Genomic DNA, 19,133 nt, shown 5'->3' with positions numbered 1-19,133 from the left:
GATGCTACATGGGAGCAAAAAGTATGGCTTTTGTATAAAAAGTAATATATTTTTTGTACCATAGTGACACATACAACCCTGATTTTATAATAAATAGCATGATTTAAACATTCATATTTTAAAACTGCAATATATATTGCCACAACCTGTACAGATATTTGATTGGGGAATGGTTTATGATTGATATGGTATAAAACTTAGGTAAAAGTGATTTGATAATTTATCAGAATTACCACATAATTCATAATTTTTGGATGATTCTAATTGTTATTATTTATTATTCCAAATGTGCTTTGATGTTGCATCTCCTAGTGCTTTTTTGATAATACTGTTATTCATGTAAAGAAGTTTATTGAGAACAGATGGACAATTTTATGAAAGGATTTTTATCAGTGATAGAAAATTTTAATGGGAAAGTCTTCAGGTGTATCTAGCATTTGAAACATTCTAGGGGACTACCTACCGTACTTAACAAATAGTTAACAAATACTTTAAAATTCACAAGTAAGATGCATAAATTAGGAATAATTTATTTTTTATCATTACATTATTAAGGCAAGTTCACAGGTCTTTGCTGCTTCTGTAGAGATGTTCTGAGGAAATCTTGGCTCAGAGTTTATTATGGTACATCTGAATAATAAATACACGAAACACAGGCTGTCTTTACACTGGTTGATACTTTGGGGATTCAAAAAAGAATTCTTGTATTAAAGAATTAAATCTTATTTGAATATTGATGACAAACATTGATGAAATATTTTTTACTTACTGCCTTACTGAACTCTCATCAGTAACACTATACAATAGTATGTTACAGAATTCTAATTTTTTAAAAAAATTTTATTGTTTTCTGGAACTTTTGTCCATTTGCTCAAGGACACTAAATACTTAGGTATAAAAATTGTTCTTTCCAAAACAAATAGCGTGATGTTCTGAAACATGCTATATGGAAGATGATCCAAGGGCCAAGCAAGAACGAGATGTGTCTAGAGAAAAGAAAAAAAAATACTAAGAAGAATATTATCTTAGATTTGAATGAAAAAGGAAAATGACGACTTCCATAATTTACCGCAACGTAGAATGAGTTGTGATACTTAAGTATGTGAGAGCAGGATTTTAAAATAATGTGTGCAAAAATACCATTTTCTATCGAAAATGGTAAAGATTCATTAGTTGCTTTGCATAGCTTTTTATATACTTACATGATGAAATATATAGTGTATTGTGTCTGCTTTTTTTTTTTTATGATTTCTATTCTCCCTCCCACCCATAGGGACATGCCTTGATTTGTGGATGTGTTTTTAAAGGAAATAGGAATATGTTCACTTAATACTTTCCTTTACAATAGGTCCAGTTCTTTTCGCAACTTTGTAGAGTCTTGCCTCCAGAAAAACCCTAAAGATCGCCCTACATCAAAGAAACTTTTAAAGGTCAGTTATACTCTGTTTTGTACACCTAAGAAATTATTTTAAAGAATGTGTTTTATTCTTCTTTGATTCAGAATCAATATTAAGTATGCTGTACTGGGCTTTGCTAAAATACTAATTTCATAATACCATTCTTTCTTGGAAATTTTCTTTGTTGCTAAGGTTTTCGTTTGTTTTTCAAAATAACTGCTTTTACCATGTCTGAATAGAATATATAGTTAAATATTCAGTATAGTAGTACTAAATGACTTAATTTTTATATGTGCAAGAATATATTCATGAGTTACAACTACAAATTTTAATTCATGTGGAACAATATCATTTCAGAGGTGGCAAAGCATAGTTTAACTTTGGATTTAATTTTTGTATCTACCATACTTTATATATCAATCTGTCCTATATAAAGTAATATGAAAGGAAGAGAAATGATGTGTAATACATTTACATAAATACTGTGGGAGAAAAGAGATTTCAAAAGAACCGTAAAAAATGGATATCACATTTTTGTTTCCTTTTCAGAAATATGTTTTTCTAACTTAGCAATGAAAATATTTTAAAAGTAACGTGAATTCTATTCATTTCTCAATAGGTTTGGTTATCTAATTTAAATAAATTATTAGTATATGCTTTCTGTTCTCAAAAATGTTTTCATTTAGAGGTTGACATCTTATTAATAGGAATAATAGTATTGTTCGACTTAATATAGTTATTAAAACATCTAGATAAGGCATTAGTGAGTAGCAGTTGACTATCTTTTTGTGACCCTAAGGAATTTGGTGGATTTTTTCACTAGAAAATTAGACTTTCAGCATGAATGTTTTAGAATTTCAAAGAAGTTCAGTTTATTTTCACCTACACACAGTTCAATATGCAAGGATATTGAAAGGGTCCATGTACATATTCAGTAGGGTTATTTGTACCTACAGTATGTAGAAGAGCAGTATAAAGTTTCAGTAACACTTAGGGAATTCTAGGCCTTAAGCACACTTACAGTCTCAAATGAAAGCCAAAAAACTAGGTATTCACAATAGCAACAAAAGGTTTAGTATAGCTATGAATTATAGCTATACTATAGTAAGTGAAAAATAAGCAGGATCCATTTGTAGAAAACTATCAAATAACTTAGAATTACAAGATATATTATTTTTGGATAAAAAAGACCGAATATTATAAATAGTGGTACATACCAAGCTAAGGCTCAGGAAAAGGAAGAATGTGACTGGCTTCTTACATTTGCCTAATGAAGGCAAAAGAAGCTCTTTTGGTAATAACCCAACCTACCAGGAATGGATACTTGACCTTGGGTGGTCCCAAACCTGCATATGTATTCATGTACCTGGTCCATTTTGTATATTGACATTATGGGAAGTGATAGGAAGAATCTGTCAAGTGCATCCTTCCCTTTGGCCTAATCACATTTCTGTTGCAGTCTGTCATAAGGAAAAAAAATAAAATGGAAAAAAGTGACTTACTGTGTGAAGGTATTTATCTCAGAATGAAAAATTGAGAATAATTATCCAGAATTAGAATAATGGTTATGTAATTTTGGCATGAACCTTTGATGAAATAGTCTGTAGGCATTATGAGTTGAAATAACATAATACTTATAGCAATAAAAAGAGAATAATATATAGTTACAACTCTTCAGAGAAGAAATAAATTTGAGCTAATAAAGGAGGTAAAAGTCTTAAAAGAGTTCAAGATCATCTCATGAACTCCAGTGCACAAGTCATCTTTCTGCAGTCTGTGTGCTAACTACAAAACAAAATCTATACACAGAAAATTTCTGAGAAGAAATAAATATCCAAAAAATACCAAATATAACAATGATAATCTTATAGTAGAATTGTTCTTTCTACTTTTCTGTACTGAATAATCTTAAGCTTTATTAAATATTAATGGTAAAAATCACTAATACATAATGTCTTTTAATCAACTGCTAGTGTTTTATGAAGTTTCATTTAAGCAACATAAAGAACCCATTATACCCAAGTAGTATGTTATGTGATTCACCGTCAGTAAATACATTCCTGTTGAAATCTAACGTAATTCAGAACTGATAGTGTCTCCTCTATGAGACCAGTTCTAAGAATTTGTAAGCGTTTACTTAGGGCTCTATTTGGACTAATTCTTAATGTTTACTTAGACTCTGATTATTTCAACTCTGCCTTTTCATTTGGCCAACAAAGGTGTCATGTTCAAAGTTTTCATGAAAAGTACAGGGGAAGTTATGTAGGCACAGAGTGTACACATGTAAATTAAATTTTATGAATATAAGAAGTAAAAAGCATAGCAGAATTAGATAAGTATAGATTACATGCATTATCTACAACTATTTAGGATAGTAACTCTAGGGTCCAAGAAGGGATTCATTTGTTCTGAATGAAAAAATATATAGGTCTCAACCTGACTTTTGCCTTCTACTCTTAACCAGCACCCGTTTCTTCTTCGGGAGCGCCCTACAACAGTGGTAACAGATCTCCTTCGAAGGACAAAGGAAGAGAAAAAAAGAGTGCTGGACAATCTGCGCAATGAAAAGACGAAGAAGGTCCTTTCCCAGGAGGCACATAAAGGGCCAGCAGCAGAAGCACAGGAAGAAAAGGTAATAACTTAGAAACGGCTCAAGTATTGGGGTCTCCTTATTGGCTTATTTCCTTATGGAACTTTTCTTGCCAAGAATCTTTTCTATCAGTGGTTTCCAGATTGTGTCTTCACAGTGATTCTTTGAGGTCCCAGGTGGAGGAAAAGCTTTTGCATTCTTTAAACCAACCTCTTGGTAGTGTACATTAGCTAGTAAAGCTCTGTGAAGTCTTCTATCAGAGAAACCTGTTCAACTTTTATTTAATCTAGTCCCTCCCTAAATTCTGGTCTACTGAACACTTTTTTGCCTGATTGTCTGATGGCATGGGACACGCTTTTGGAAGTATTTGAAATTACAGGCTTTGGAAGTTGACGGTGCTCACAGAGAAGTCATTAGAATTACCACCCATTGTCCTTCTCTTGTTTATTGTATAAACCTCTCCCCCAGTGCCTTTAGTGTAATGTTTGATATATGTTTATTAAAGTGGAAATTTCTTGCTTTTTTAAAAATAAGTAAATAAATAAATAAAATAAACATGTGACTTAGCTAAATTTATCCTGGGGGAAAAAAATTACCAAGCATTCTTATTCTGTTAGTAAGAACACTTCATTCTTTTCAGTTGTGTATAGGGATTCATTTCCCTACATGGTTCTAAAATACTCATTTTATAGGTGAGGAAAGTAATGCTCAGAGTGGTTAACTAACTTACTGTACAAGCATATGGGTTCGGATTCATATATTACTCTTGAGACCAAGTTGTTTCCATGTTGCCATGTTTCCAAATTTGCAGTAGAAATGTTACAGAACTTCCTCAAAGGAAAATATAAAGCTTATGATTTGTGGAGCTATCTTTTTTAGTCTAAGTATTTTCTGTTTTCTTCTTTGCTCATGTCCCAATGCCAAAGCTTTGATTCTTTTTTATTGCTTTCTATTGAGAAAGATCCCTGCATTCTGAAAACAGGAGTAGTAGTTACTTTTCTTTTTAATAACACTACATAATTAATCAACTATAAAATAGAAAACTTTCTTACATACAATTTTGGTATTTTTGATACTGTTTTTTACTTCTAAGAGTAGTCACTAGAAAATTGGGGCTATTTTAGGTATATGAAATGCTTTAGTAAAGTGAAATTAATAAAATTCTAATGTCATTAAACATTAGAATAACAGCAACTTTTTAAGGCTGTGGATGTAAGAAAAGATCCTCCATATACCATGGGTCTGTATTTATTATTCTGCATATCTTAAAGAGGTTTGGTATGGTAAGACTATAATATTGGTGCCCAAATACCAAAGCTTGCTGGGTTTCTTGGGAAGAACAGTCTTCCAATTATGATTAAATATATATACAATATTTAATTTTACATAAAAATAGATAGGAATTAATATTAAATTACTTAGTGGAAGAAATTTAGGCTAAAGACTACATTCTGAGAAGAAAAGAAATATGAAAGGCTTCAATAGAAAATAACTAAAAGGGATGTTTATACGATTAAAAAAAAGGTTGGGGTTTGTTTTCACCATTGGAAGCATTGAGAAATGAGCGGCATCTCTGTGTATACCCCATGAGATGTGTAGGAGAAATGGATTTCAAGGTAATGTCAAAAATTTTAGAGAGAAGACTACACTTTGGAAATAACTCTGATTAACTTTTTCACAGACTTGGTTTGGCTTTTTGGTATTTACTAGTTGGTCACATTTTTAATCTGTCAACTAACAACTGATAAACTTTCTGGTCTTGGCAAATACAAGGAATTTCTCAAAATAGACCACTAACATTCTGAAGACTGTGTGTGCCAAGCGGTGTGCTAGGTGCTAATAATAAAAAATTCAGGAGATAAAGATACTTGAGTCTAATACTCTTTTCCCTCAGGACCAAGATCACGGTGTTGGACAGACAGCAGTGCACAATATTGGAAGTCATCAGTCTATTCCCTGTATGTCCAACAGGACCAGGAGTCAAAGTGGTAGGGTTAACATTCTTCAGGATGCCTCAGAAAGCAAGGATGAGCTACACGTGATGGAGCGAATCGAAACAATTATGACTAATAATTCTGCCATCCGTTCAAGACCTGTGAGTATTTGGATTTCAGTGAAAAAAATTTCACCTTTGGTAACTAATTTTCCTAGTCTGGTTAGTTTAAGAGTTTGGGGTTTTTTTCCTTTGATGTATCAGAAGTTTGGAACATAATTTAGGCAACTTATTTTAAAATGGCAAAAGGCTTTTTAATTCCCAGTTTAATGTCTGCATTTAGGAAACATGTTTTGAGAATGCAAAAAGAATATTTTAAAAATCTTACAATAAATAAATAAATAAATACCATATAATGTATTATTTGAAGTTACTTAGATGAAAACGAAGGTATTTTAAAATTGTAAGTATACAACATGATATTAGTGATAATGGTTGCCTTTGGGATGTGGAGAAAGGTTTAAGGTGGGTGATAATGAAAAGTGATTTTTGCATTTTCCGTAATGTTTACATTTTAAAAATAACACTGGGTGTAATTGTAGAAAATTACAACTTCTCAGTTTGGGAAATGTGGATGTTTGCTACACTTTCACATGTAAGATTTTAAATTTTCTTGAAAACATTGGAAGGTCAGGTAACTCCTTTTCACAATTGATAGGAATGCTTCCTTTTTAACTTCACTGCTTTCAGTATCACCAATACTAGGCACAATAGCTAAAAGATGGAAACAACCCAAGTGTTCATCAACACATGAATGGATAAACAAACCATAGTGTATGTGTATACACACACACCACACACACACACACACACACACACACACACACACACAATGGAATATTATTCAGCTGTGAAAAGGAACGGTGTTCTAATATATGCTACAATGTTAGTGAACCTTGAAAAAATACTAAATGATATAAGTCAGACACAAAAGGAAAAATATTATTAGAATTCCACTTATACGAAATATCTAAAATACGCAAATTCATAGAAAGTAGATTAGAGGTTGCTATGGGCAAGTGGAAGATGAAATCAATACTTTTATTTATTATTTTATCATTTTGGTGTCATTAATGTATAATTACATGAGCAACACTATGGTTACTAGACTCCCCCTATTACCAAGTCCCCACCACATACCCCAGCACAGTCACTGTCCATCAGCATACTAAGATGCTACAAACATGTATATGTCTTTGAACATGATGTTTTAATTTCTGTGACAAATACATAGGATAAAATGGCTGAGTCATAGGGCATATGTATGTTTGACTTTCATAAGAAAGATACAGGTATTTTATCTCAGATATGTCCTGCAAATATTTTTTCTCCGTCTGTGATAAATTAAAATTTTTAGTTTTAAAATCCAATTCAAACAACCCACTAAAAATGAGTAAAGGCCATGAAAAAGCTAAAAGCTTTTCCTCTAAAATCAGGAATAAGACAGGGATGCCTACTTACAACACTTTTATTCAACAGAGTATTGGAAGTCCTAGCTACATTATCAGGCAAGAAAAAGAAATAAAAGGCACCCACACTAGTAAGGAAGAAGTGAAATTGTCATTGTTTGGAGATGACCTGATACTACATAAAAAAGCCCTAAAGACTCCACCAAAAACCTATTCAAATTATTATATAAACTACACCCCAATTTTAAAAAAGGTGTTAAAGACTTGAATAGACACTTATCCAGAGAATATATACAAATGGCCAACAGCACATGAAAAAATACTCAATATAAGATTAGTCATTAGGGAAACGCAAATCAAAACTACAATGAGTACTGCCTTACAGCCACTAGGATGGCCGGCTATTTTGTTGTTGTTGTTGGTAAGGTATCATTGATATACAATCTTACGAAGGTTTCACATGAGCAACACTGGTTACTACATTCACCCATACTATTGAGTTCCCACCTAACACCCCATTGAAGTCACTGTCCATCAGCATAGTAAGATGCTATAGAATCACTGCTTGTCTTCTCTGTGCTATTACTGCCTTCCCCGTCTCCCCCCTCTACACTATGTGTACTAATCATAATGCCCCTTAGTCCTCTTCTCCCTCCCTTCCCACCCACCCTTCCCACCCCTTTCCCTTTGGTAACTGCTAGTTCCTTCTTGGACTCTGTGAGTCTGCTGCTGTTTTGTTACATGGCTAGCTATTAAAAGAGAAAAACAAAAACAAAGATGGAAAATAACAACTAGGGAGCACGTGGAGAAATTGGAACTCCTGCTGTATACTGCTACTAAAAATGTAAAATGTCAGCTGCTGTGGTAAACAGTTGATGGTTTCTCAAAAAGTTAAACATAGCGTTGCCCCATGACTCAGCAATTCTACTTCTAGATATATACCCAAAACAATTGAAAGCAGGTACTTAAACGAATGCATATACACAAATGTTCATAAAAGCAATATTCACAATAGTCAAAAGGTGGAAACAACACAGAGGTCCAGTGACAAATAAATAGATAAACAAATGAGGGTATGTGCATACAGTGGAATATTATTCAGCTATAAAAAGAAACGAAGTAGTGTTACATCCTATACAAGATGGATGAACCTTGGAAACATGCTAGGTGAAAGAAGCCATACACAACAGGTCACATGTTATATGAAACATCCAAAATAGGTAAATCCATAGACAGAAAATAGATTGGTGGTTACCAGAAGGGGAGATTAGGGAGCAACTGCTTAAAACATACACGGTTTTCTTCTGAAGTATTATATATGTTTTGTATCCAGATACAGGCAGTCTTGAAGAACATCATGAATATACTAAATATTACTGAATTGTTTACTTTAAATGATTAATCATACATTATGTGAATTTTGTCTCTAAGAATCCAGTTTGTACATTTTTTTCTTTACAATGGGGCAGTGGTTGCAGAATATCATGAATATACTAAATGCTACTGAATTGTTCACTTTAAATGATTAATCTTACATTATCTGAATTTTGCCTCTATTCCAGAATCCAGTTTGTACATTTTTTTCATTATACTCAGTGTTTTTTCTGTCATACCCAAGAAATATTTGCTGACCCCAAGGTCATGACAATATTCTGTGTTATCCTCTGCTCCATGATTCTGGATTTTAGGTTTAGGTCTAGTGACTCTTTTCAAATTAATTTCTGTGTATAGCATGATTAAGCATTTATTTATTTTGAATACAGAGAACCAGTTGTTAAAGCAGGATTTATTAAAAACACTTTCCTTTCCTCTTTGAATTAACTTGACATTTTGGTAGCAAACCAATTGACTGAATATATGTGGGTCTGTTTCCAGATTTTACTGTGTTCCTTTGCTCTATTCAGCCTGTCCTTATACCAATACCACACTGTTTTGATTACTGAAGTTTACATCTACCAACTTTTCATACCTCCTCAAAACTTTGGCTATCCCAGGTCCTTTACATTCCCACTTAAATTTTAGAACCAGCTAGCTTGTCTGCTTTTTCAGATAAAATTTTATTAGAAGCTGTTGAGTGGGATCTCCTACATGAGTTACCTACTTAGTTGATAGTAGACTGGTCTAAGATGGTTTTGAAATAAAAAAGTTATGCTTTAATTCATTCTTTCCTCTCCATTGTTGTAGGATACAAGGGAAATGCCAGAACATGAGCAGGAAAGTCAGCTCAGAGAACAAATGTCTGGCTGTAAGAGAATGACACAGCAACATCAGAAACAGCTCATGAATCTGGAAAAAAAGTTAAAGGCTAAGATGGATGAGCATCGCCTCAGATTAGAGAAAGACCTTGAAACTCAGCGTAACACCTTTGCTGCAAAAATGAAGAAGCTTCTCAAGAAACATCAGGTGGCAGTGGAAAAAGAGGTAGCTGACCAGTATTACTAATGTGTTTATTCTCCCTTGTGACGATTTCAGAATTAACCAAGATGGCATTGTGATGTTAGGGTATCTGTTCCCCAGAACCAGCAAGTCAATTGGGGAAAGGGAGAAATATTTATATAATAGGTAAAATATCAAGTGCTGAGTCGATATGGAATTATTTCCTGATAACTTGACAGTTTTATCATGTAACAGTGTTTAAAGTCAGGTAGATCAGATTGAAGATGACGATCTGAGAGGTGAGACAGAGGCCTCCTCCCAAAGCCACATATAATATGAAAATATTGTTAATGCAACTAACCTTAAAAGATCAACAGGAAAGAAGGCAGCACAAGACTGCTTACACCTGGAGAAAAGAACAGACCTCAAAAAATGTAACATACCAAAGCCATGATCTGGAGGTACCCACGCTCTTCTCCCACCCCAGCTCACTGGAAGAAGGAAGAGAAATGGAGTGGAGACGGGGTGGAGGCCTAGGACCGCTGAACACCCAGCCCTGGAGATCTGCTGTGGGAGCAAGATCCTATATTGCATGGTGCTCAAGATTAGTGGGGTTGGAAAGCTAAGACAGGAGGAATAGTTGGACAGACTGAGATTCCAGCTGTTGTGGAAAATGGATTCACATCCAGCTGCTCTGGGACAAAAGAAAGGCAGACAGTATGAGAGACTTCCTAACAGTGAGAGGGCTACTAAATGGGCAAGGATTGCACAGGGCTTGCAACTCAGAAGAAAGGACCAGTAGACAAAATTGTCCAGATGCACTCTGCGCACCAGGTTGGGAACTTTTCAAGAACTTCAGGTGCTCCATCCCCCTGGCTGGCTACACAGCTCCGAAGCCTTCCGCCATGATATGCAGCCTGCTGCACCTTCCAGCAGGTTGGCACTGGCTTACAAACCAGCTGCCCCTGCCCTGGTGTCAGTCCATCCAGAGGGAGGTCCTGCCTACAGCAGCTATAAATGCAAGGCATAGAGGGTTACACCTGTGTGCTCAGCTGACTAGTCTGGCTGTGGAGAGATGCAGGGTAGCCGGGAAGCAGGAAACAGCTCTTCCCAACCCCCAGTCACCAGTGTCGCTCTGGTGAGACCCTGACATCACTCCATCGGCTAAGTAACTCCAGGGAGTATGCCTTCAGGGTCCTAGAGGGTGTCACATACAAAATATGAAGTGCCAAAGGAACCTGGTTCAAACCAAAGTCCCCAAAACACCAGAAAAGAGGTCAAGTGAAAATGGACTCATCAATCTTCCTAAAAGAGATTTTTCAAAAATCATAAACACATCCATGTAGGTACAGAAAAATACTCAAGAATGCAGGAATGAATCCAGAACAGAGATCCATTCATTACAGAATACAATGTGGGGATTTAAAAGCAGATTAGATATGGTGGAGGAGACCATAAATGAAAAAAATTTGAAGAAGAGGAATGCAAAGAAGCTGAGGCACAGAAAAAAGATCTCTAGGAATGAAAGAATATTGAGAGAACTGTGTGACAATTCCAACCGGAGCAATATTCATATTACAGGGGTATTAGAAGAAGAAGAAAGAGGAAAAGGGAAAGTGTCTTTGAGGAGGTAATTGCTGAAAACTTCCCCAATCTTGGGAAGGAGATAGTCTCTCAGGTCATTGAGGTGCACAGATCTCCCAACACAAGGGATCCAAGGAATACCAAAACATATAATAATTAAAATGGCAAAGATCAAGGATAAGGACAAAATATTAAAAGAAGCTAGAGAGAGAGAAAAGATCACATACAGAGGAAAACCCATCAGGCTATCATCAGACTTCTCAGCAGAAAACATACAGGCCAGAAAGGAGTGGCAGGATATATTTAATGCAATGAAGCAGAAGCAAGAATACACTACCTGGCAAGATTATCATTTAACATTGAAGGAGAGATCAAACAATTTCAAAATAAGCAAAAGCTGCGAGTATTTACCTCCCACAAACTGTCTCTGCAGTGTATCTTGAATGGACTGCTATAGATGGAAGTGTTCCTAAAGCTAAATAGCAGTTACCAGAGGTAATAAAACCACATTAAAGAAAGCAGAACAATTAATTACTAAGCAAATGCAAAATTAAATCAACTATCCCAAAGTAGCTTAAGGGATAGACAAAGAGTACAGAATATGATACTTAATATATAAACAATGGAGGAGGAAGAAAAAGGAGGAGAAAAAAAAAGAATCTTTAGATTTTGTTTGTAATAGTACACTAAGTGAGCATAGACTCTTAGATAGTAAGGAAGTTTCCCTTGAACCTTTGGTAACCATGAATGTAAAACCTGCAATGGCAATAAGTACATACCTATTGATAATCACCCTAAATGTAAATGGACTGAATGTACCAATCAAAAGACACAGGGCAATAGAATGGATAAAAAAGCAAGACCTGTCTTTATGCCACTTAAAAGAGACTCACCTCAAACCCAAAGACATACACAGACTAAAAGTGAAGGGATGGAAAAAGATATTTCATGAAAACAATAGGGAGTAAAAAGCAGGAGTTACAGTACTTGTATCAGAGAAAGTAGACTTCAAAACAAAGAAAGCCACCAGAGCAAAGGAGGACATTACATAATGGTAAAGGGGTCAGTCCAACAAGAGGATATAACCATTATAAATATCTATGCACCCAACACAGGAGCACCTACATATGTGAAACAAATACTAACAGAATTAAAAGTGGAAATAGAATGCAATGCATTCATTTTAGGAGACTTCAACACACCACTCACTCCAAAGTACAGATCAACCAGACAGAGAATAAGTAAGGAAACAGAGGCACTGAACAACACATCAGAACAGATGGACCTAACAGATATCTACAGAATGCTCCACCCAAAAGCCGCAGGATACACATTCTTCTCAGGTGCACATGGAACATTTTCAAGAATAGATTATATACTAGACTACAAAAAAGAACATCAGTAAATACAAAAATATTGAAGTTGAACCAACCAGCCTCTCAGACCACAAAGGTATGAAACTAGAAATAAGTTACTTAAAGAAAATGAAAAGACCCACAAACCCATGGAGGCTTAACAACATGCTCCTAAATAATCAATGGATCAATGACCAAATAAAAACAGATCAAGCAATGCAAAATCTGTGGGATGCAGCTAGGGCTGTGCTAAGAGTGAAGTATATGGCAATACAGGCCTGCCTCAGGAAAGAAGAAAAATCCGATATGAACAGTCTAAACTCACAATTAATAAAACTAGAAAAAGCAGAACAAATGAGGCCCAAAGTCAGTAGAAGAGGGACATAATAAAGATTAGAGCAGGCTTAAATAAAATCCAGAAGAATAAAACAATAGAATCAATGAGAGCAGGAGCTGGTTCTTTGAGAAAATAAGCAAAATAGAAAAAACCCTAGGCAGACTTATCAAGAAAAAAAGAGTGTCTAGAAATGAGAAAGAAAAAATCAGTATGGGCACTACGGAAATACAAAGAATTATTAGAGAATACAGTGAAAAATTGTATGCTGAAAAACTTGATAACCCAGAAGGAATGAACAACTTTCAAGAAAAGTACAACCTTCCTTGGCAGACCCTGAAGGGAACAGAAAATCTGAACAGATCAATTACCTCAAGCAAAACTGAATTGGTAATAAAAATCTACCTAAAATTAAAACTCTTGGACCAGATGGCTTCACTGCTGAATTTTATCAGACATTTAGTGAAGACTTAATACCCATCCTCCTTAAAGCTTTCCAAAAAGTAGACAAGGAGGGAATACTTCCACCCTCATTCTATGAGGCCAGCATCACTCTAATTCTAAAATTAGGCAAATACACCACAAAAAAAGAAAATTATAGACCAATATCTCTGGTGAACATAGACGCAAAAACACTCAACAAAATCATAGTAAAAAATATATCAAACAGATCGTCTATCATGATCAAGTACAATTTATTCCAAGGATGAAAGGATGGTACAACATTTTGAAATCCATCAGCATCATCCACCACATTAACTAAAATAAGGACAAAAAGCACATGATCATCTCCACAGAAGCAGAAAAAGCACTCGACAAAATTCAACATCCATTCATGGTAAAAACATACCAACAAACTGAGTATAGAGGGCAAGTACCTCAACATAGTAAAGGCCATATATGACAAGACCATAGCCAACATCATACTTAACAGTGAGAAGCTGAAAGCTTTTCCTCTAAGTGGGGAACAAGAGAAGGATGCCCACTGTTTCCACTTTTCTTCAACATAGTACTGGTGGTCCCAGCCACAGCAATCAGACAACACAAAGAAATAAAAGGCATCCAGATTGGTAAAGAAGAAGTTAAACTGTCACTGTTTGCAGATGACATGATATTATACATAAAAAATCTTAAAGAATCCACCCCTAAACTACTAGTACTAAGAACTGAATTTAGCGAAGTGGCAGAATACAAAATTAATACACAGAAATCTCTTGCATTCCTAAACACTAATGATGAACTAGCAGAAAGAGAAATCAGGAAAACAATTCCATTCCCAACTGCATCAAAAAGAATAAAATGCCTAGGGAGAAACCTAATGAAGGAAGTGAAAGACCTTTGCACTGAAAACTACAAGACATTTAAGAAAAAGAAGATACTAATAAATGGAAATAACATCCCTTGCTCATGGATAGGAAGAATTAATATTGTCAAAATGACCATCCTGCCTGAACCAATCTACCGATTCAGTGCAATCCCTATCAAAATGCCAACAGCATTTTTCAGTGAACTAGATCAAATAGTTCTAAAATTCATATGGAATCACGGAAGACCCCAAATAGCCAAAGCAATCATGAGAAGGAAAAATAAAGCAGGGGGTGGATTATGTTCCCCAACTTCAACCTCTACTGCAAAGGTAATTTGGTACTGGCACAAGAAAAGACCCAAAGACCAATAGAACAGGCTAGGGATCCCAGATATAAACCCAAGCAAATGTGTTTAATTAATATACAATAATGGAGCCATGGTCATATAATGGGGAAATGACAGTGTCTTCAACAACTGGTGTTGGCAAAACTGGACCGCTACATGCAAGAGAATGAAATTGGATTATTGTCTAACCCCATACACAAAAGTAAACTTGAAATGGATCAAAGACCTGAATGTAAGTCATGAAACCATAAAACTCTTAGAAGATAACATATGCAAAATCTCTTGAATATAAACATGAGCAACTTTTTCCTGGATGCATCTCCTTGGGCAAGGGAAACAAAAGCAAAAATGAACAAATGGGACTACATCAAGCTTCTGTACAGCAAAAGACACCATCAGCAGAACAAAAAGGCATCCTACAGTATAGGAGACTATATTTGTAAACAACATATCCGGCAAGTGATTAACATTCAAAATATGTAAAGCGTTCACATGCCTCAACACCCAAAAAGCAAATAACCCAATTAAAAAATAGTCACAGGATATGAACAGACGCTTCTCCAAAGAAGAAATTCAGATGGCCAAGAGGCACTTGAAAAGATGTTCCATATCACTAATTATCAGGGAAATGCAAATTAAAAGCACAATGAGATATCACCTCATACCATTTAGCATGGCCAACATCGAAAAGACTAGGAACAACAGATGGTGGCTAGAATGCAGAGGAAGGGGATCCCTCCTACACTGCCAGTGGAAATGTAAACTAGTTCAACCATTGTGGATAGCTATATGGAGGTTCCTCAAAAAACTAAAAATAGAAATTCCATTTGACCCGCGAATTCCACTCCTAGGAATTTACCCAGAGAAAAAAGTTGTGAGATATAAGAAGACATATACACCCTATGTTTATCACAGCACTATTTACAATAGTCAAGATATGGAAGCAACGTAAGTTTCCATCAGTAGATGGATGGATAAAGAAGAAGTGGTACATATGCACAATGGAATACTATTCAGCCATAAGAAAGAAACAAATCCTACCATTTGCAGCAACATGGATGTAGCTAGACAGTATTATGCTCAGTGAAATAAGTTAGGGAGAGAAACACAAGTACCAAATTATTTCTCATATTTGTGGAGTATAACAATGAAGCAAAACTGAAGGAACAAAGCAGCAGACTCACAAACTCCAAGAAGGGGAGGGGTGCGGGAGGACGGTTGAGGAGGGAGGGAGAAGGGCATTGAGGGCTATTACGATCAGTATACATGGTGTGGGGGTGATCATGGGGAAGACAGTGTCGCACAGAAAAGACATGTAGTGATGTGGCATCTTACAACACCGATGGGCAGTGACTGCAATGGGGTATGGGGGGAACTCAATGATATATGTGGATGAATGTAGTAATCACATTATTTTTCATTTGAAACCGTCATAAGAGTGTATATCAGTGAAAGCTTAATGAAAAATAAAGTCATTAAGTATTCTGTTCTAGGCCTTGGGTACTTTGGTTATCTGAGAAGTTTGATAAATCAGTTAGTAGGTGATTTAGGTGTCAAAAAACATTCATCATTCTCTATGTACTTTTTGGAAACCTTAAATTTTTAGTAGCATTTTTATATCAGAAGAATTGAAGAGTACTGTTATATACAGAGAATGTTAAATTAAGAGGAATTAAGAGGGTTTCAGGTTCAGATTTAACCCATTTGTTTACTACAAATAAGTATCATTCTACTGTATGATAAAGGTGCATTTTTTAGGAGTCTTTTGTGAAAACTGGTTTCTAATTTCCCAGGTATCCCATTAGTTTCAACTTATTTTGATAATCACAGTTGTCAAATAAAATGTAAACTTCTCAGTAAATTTACACCATATCTTAAAATATGTCTGGCTAGTCTGCCCTGGGCATTTATAGCTCAAAAAAAAAGAAGAATCACTCTCTCACAGGAACAGAGAATTTAGCAAAATAATTTCTGTTGTAAATGAATATTTGATTTTGAAATAATTTGGTGAAAGAATGTAGAAATATTTAGAATCCTGTTTGGTGTTGTACTTTCTTGAATACTTTGTAAAGAGGTAGATACTAACATTTTTGGGAAAGGAATTCATGAAACAGGATGTACAATGTGATTTTAGATTTGTTTTATATATTTATATCAATATCTATACATGCCTAGAGAAAAATAGGAAGGGTATGCACCAAAATGTTTATATTGGTTATATCTGGGTGGTAAAATCATGCAAGGTTTTTCTTCTTTGTGTTTTTCTGTATTTCCTAAATGTTCTACAATGGATATGTATATTTCACCCTCGAATAACATAGGGTTGAACTGCACAGGCCCATTTATACACATTTTTTTTCAATAAAGGTCTTGGAAAATGTTTTGGGAGACAGTTTAAAAGATCATTTTCTTTTTTCTAGCTTTCCTTATTATAGAATACAGTATAGAATTTATACAACATACAGAATATGTGTGAATATCTGTTCATGTTGTTAGTAAGGCTGCCAGTCAGCAGTATGCTTTTAATAGTTAAGTTTTTGGGGAATGAAAAGTTATAGGAGGATTTTTTTTTACTCTGTTGGGAGTCAGCACCCCTAATCCCCACATTGTTTAAGGGTCAACTATTGCATGTATCATCAGAAATAAAATAATAATATACAAGTATTTAATATTTAACATTATTTAAGATACAAATTAAAAGTCAGGGTTTAATTTGAAGATGAACATATTACATTGTTTAATACACAAGTCAAGCTAGATAAAAGGTCATAACTTAATTACATTAGTTTTGTTTTATTAGTGGGGTGGGTCGGGCAGCATACTCCACTTAACTGGGGGAAATAAGGTGGAAACACTGAGCATGTAAAAGATCAGCATTTTAAAGATGAGTTCCATTTTAGTGGTTCTCTGAAATTCAAATCATAAGGATGCTGAGTAACACTTGTTAATAATTTATTGGATATTCTTGTTTTGGTAATGATTATATTGATTTTATATTCTTAGGTGGGAGGAAATATCCTTGCTAATGTGTATTAAACTGCTGCTTTGAAGCTTATCTAGTTAGCTAATTTGATCCATTTAAAAATTTTCCTATAGGCTAAAGTGATGTCCAACGAGGCGAAAAAATTTCAGCAACGTATTCAGGCTGAGCAGAAGAAAGAACTGAATAGCCTTTTGAAGACCCAGAAGAGAGAATACAAACTTCGAAAGGAACAGCTTAAGGAGGTATTTACTTTATAAAAATTTTCAAGCCACTTACCTGCTTACTGGTTATATCCAATATTGATCTACTCATAGAACCATTAAGATAAAATTTTCTTTTTTTGTGGCCACCAACAATATATCAGTTTAAGTGAGGATATTGATTATAACCTATTACTTTTCAATGGCTGAGATCCTCAGTTGAGTGGGATCTAAAAAGTGATCTCTTGAAAATGTGAATTATTTTATAAAGCTATTATTTAGTAGCTTTCTTAAGTAATTGAGTCACTGGAAATAAAAATATTTTAGCTGTGAAAAAGAGCCATACATCTCTTCCTTTAAAAGTAAATCATACGTTCTTACTTTGGGCTCAGATTACAATAATTTGTTCTTATTCTGATTTTAACACAGAAGAAGGATAAGAGGCATTTCTTCTCATCCCATTTTCTTTAATACGAAAGCATGCTAATTATGTCTTTATGGCTACAGGATTTCATGTGTGTTTGCCCTTTATGTGCTGCTTTCTTGAACTTATTTTTATCGCAGATCTAGTCTAACTGTGAGGAAAGCCATGTTGTCCTAAGGCAATTTCTGAAAGGGGATTATTATTCAGGATAGTGGTCAGGACAGGAAAATGATATGTGTCAACTACAGCATATTTATTATCTTGCAGAGAATATAAATCAGCCATCTTTTGTAGGTATAAGATGATTTTTCAGAGACTATTGACCTTATGGTTCTTCACCTATTATTCAAGAAAGAAACCAATTCTTTATTACTTTTGTGGATAAGATACTCAAACACATAAATATAAAAAGCACATGAACTTGTAGTTCTCAACTGAAGGATGTCAATGAGAAGACAGAGAGAATACAGGCATATACACAAAGAATCATTTGACTATGTTTTCCAAAATCTTTTGCCAAGAAAATTCCCCACCCACCAAGACTTCCCCAGTTTACACCCTCTTTTACAGACTGATGGACTGAAATTTTTAGTCCATGTAATTAATTATTAGCACACAGATAAATTAATCTAGATAAAATAACCATAATCTCTTTGGTATAGTGCTTTTACGTGTGTAGGAACTTGACCTATATTTAGACAAATAAGTCTTATTAAGAACATTGGTGGCACAAAGCCTTGTTATATATACCCTGCTGAGTGAGGTTCATTGATAAGATTTTTCTAAGTTTGAAGAATATAACCTGCTATGTATTCCCATTACTGTAATCTAAAAG

General features: G+C 34.7%; 1 protein-coding gene across 1 annotated transcript in view; it reads left to right on the top strand.

The window, feature by feature from the left end:
* LOC140845706 (serine/threonine-protein kinase TAO1-like) overlaps nucleotides 1–19,133 on the top strand; it is a 55,492-nt gene that overhangs the window by 22,303 nt on the left and 14,056 nt on the right. The window contains exons 9-13 of the mRNA XM_073220523.1: nucleotides 1,349–1,430; nucleotides 3,862–4,029; nucleotides 5,882–6,082; nucleotides 9,574–9,810; nucleotides 17,788–17,916. Coding sequence (XP_073076624.1) covers nucleotides 1,349–1,430; nucleotides 3,862–4,029; nucleotides 5,882–6,082; nucleotides 9,574–9,810; nucleotides 17,788–17,916 — 817 coding nt within the window. The remainder of the gene's footprint in view (nucleotides 1–1,348; nucleotides 1,431–3,861; nucleotides 4,030–5,881; nucleotides 6,083–9,573; nucleotides 9,811–17,787; nucleotides 17,917–19,133) is intronic.

This window comes from Manis javanica, chromosome 2 (genome assembly GCF_040802235.1).
Source record: "Manis javanica isolate MJ-LG chromosome 2, MJ_LKY, whole genome shotgun sequence".
Classification (NCBI taxonomy): domain Eukaryota; kingdom Metazoa; phylum Chordata; class Mammalia; order Pholidota; family Manidae; genus Manis; species Manis javanica.
This window is presented reverse-complemented; position numbering and strand designations above follow the sequence as displayed.